At 38.2% G+C, this 2,015-nt stretch overlaps 1 protein-coding gene across 1 annotated transcript in view; it reads right to left on the bottom strand.

Annotated features, from left to right (window-relative positions):
* Window positions 1-1,658: 1,658 nt before the first annotated feature.
* Window positions 1,659-2,015, bottom strand: part of LOC113744906 (histone H4) — a 989-nt gene continuing 632 nt past the window's right edge. The window contains exon 2 of the mRNA XM_027276035.1: window positions 1,659-2,015. Within this exon, the coding sequence (XP_027131836.1) occupies window positions 1,713-2,015 (303 nt within the window). The 3' untranslated portion in view covers window positions 1,659-1,712.

Genomic DNA, 2,015 nt, shown 5'->3' with positions numbered 1-2,015 from the left:
TGCAGAATTCAGGTTATTTTTAAAACAATGAGACTTTCCTCTGTATTCCTGTTGGAACTTAACTAAACATGTGACCAGTTAGTCTATACATTAACCTAAACTGTGTCGCCATACTAAGGAACCCTGTCTGGATCGGTGACCTCTCAATGTGGAGAAAGAGGAGAGGAAGTGCCAGACACTTTTTTAAAAAGTGTATTATAAATTAATATATGGCGATTTTATAAATCAGTTTGCGTCTTTAAATTTAGACTGGTCTGGCTTAACAAGTAAAATGATTTTCAATATAATAAACGAATCTAAATATGGAGGTTTTATTGTTTACAAAAATATTTCTAGTAGTTATAATAATGGAAATAATTAAAATCCAAAAAATATAAAACTCACAGAAAGTATTCAGTGACATAAAATGGTCATTACGATAAACAATTGCCAGTATGCGCAATAGTTTCTTGGAGTTGCTATGTTACTACTAAAACCTGTACCATGATTTATTGTAATGAGGACAAACTCAGGAAACATCTTTTAAGAGATTGTTATAGAACAAAAAATGTCGTCCTCATTACAAAAATAGGCTTCGCTTTACAATAAATTATACCTCTCTCTCTCCATATATCTATATATATTCCCCCCCCCCCTTTGTATGTGTATCAAGCTGTGTTTTCATGTTGGGTTTTGTACTGTATTTTCAATAGAGTTTCTTAAAAAGCAAACATGTCAGTGATTTTAACACACTTCGCAGCATCTGCCTGAAGAGCAAGCTTCTTTTTGTCGCAGAGTTTTTCTGCGCCACCTTTGCGTTTTCTCTCCATCTCTAACTGATAACGTTTCACCCATCAATAAACTGCACACCAAGCTGTGTTTCATGATATGATCGGGCCAGTCCCCTGTCAGTCAGCGTGTATGCGCCAGTGGTAAGGAAACAAAGTCTTGCACAGCATAGGTAATAATTGTACATGTGAATTGTTGTCTGTCCCAAGATGAACAGGCGATTTGACCCCCGCCTCTCAAGTTAGCAATTTATTGATTAGTTAATTTCATTTTTAAAAATTAGTTAATTGTTTTACACAGCGCCGGTCCTGGCCACATTTTGCGCCCTGGGCTAGGACCGGCCCTGGTTTTACAAGAGAACGAAGTGGTAAAGATAAAAGCGCGTTATTTTTAGCTGCTAAGTTTAATAAAATACTAAAGGCAAGTGTTACTACAAAAAAAAGTTTTACAAGTGTATGTAAACGTTTGACGACCACCACTGTAAATGGGTGATAGAATAAAAAAAAAAAAAATTGATATCTGTATGAACAGTTCTATTTTAATCTAGTGACCTTTAAAGAGAATAAACACTGAAAAGGGAAAATGGCCATGTGATCTAAAAATTGATTTGCAAGTTAACTAAGTTAGAGTACATTAAAGATACATTTAATTTTTTTTAATCCAATTTCCTGAAATGAGGGCATCATTTCAAAAATTTTACATGTACTCACATTCACAGTGCAGCCTTGAGAACAAACCTTTGATACGACAGTTTGAGTTTTTAAACACGGGTTAAGAGGTTACTATGGTTTTAAAAACACAGTTAAGGTTTAGTACTACTAGGTAATGGTTGGTACTTTGTTATGTTTCCCTTCAAGCAAAAAGGAAGCCAACTCTTCTGGAAGTAGTGAGGGGCCCTTAAAAGGACCTTTGTTTTTTGTATAGTGAACAAGAGAATAAGGAGTTTAACCGCCGAAGCCGTACAGCGTGCGACCCTGCCTCTTCAGAGCATACACCACATCCATGGCGGTCACGGTCTTTCTCTTGGCGTGCTCGGTGTAGGTGACGGCATCACGGATGACGTTCTCTAGGAAAACCTTCAACACACCGCGAGTCTCCTCGTAGATCAGACCGGAGATACGCTTGACTCCACCACGGCGAGCCAGACGGCGGATAGCGGGCTTGGTGATTCCCTGGATGTTATCACGGAGAACTTTACGGTGACGCTTGGCGCCTCCTTTACCGAGTCCTTTTCCTCCCTTTCCTCT

Source organism: Larimichthys crocea, unplaced genomic scaffold (genome assembly GCF_000972845.2).
Source record: "Larimichthys crocea isolate SSNF unplaced genomic scaffold, L_crocea_2.0 scaffold280, whole genome shotgun sequence".
NCBI lineage: Eukaryota > Metazoa > Chordata > Actinopteri > Sciaenidae > Larimichthys > Larimichthys crocea.
The sequence above is the reverse complement of the archived record's forward strand: the minus strand, read 5'-3'. Positions and strand labels throughout refer to the sequence as shown.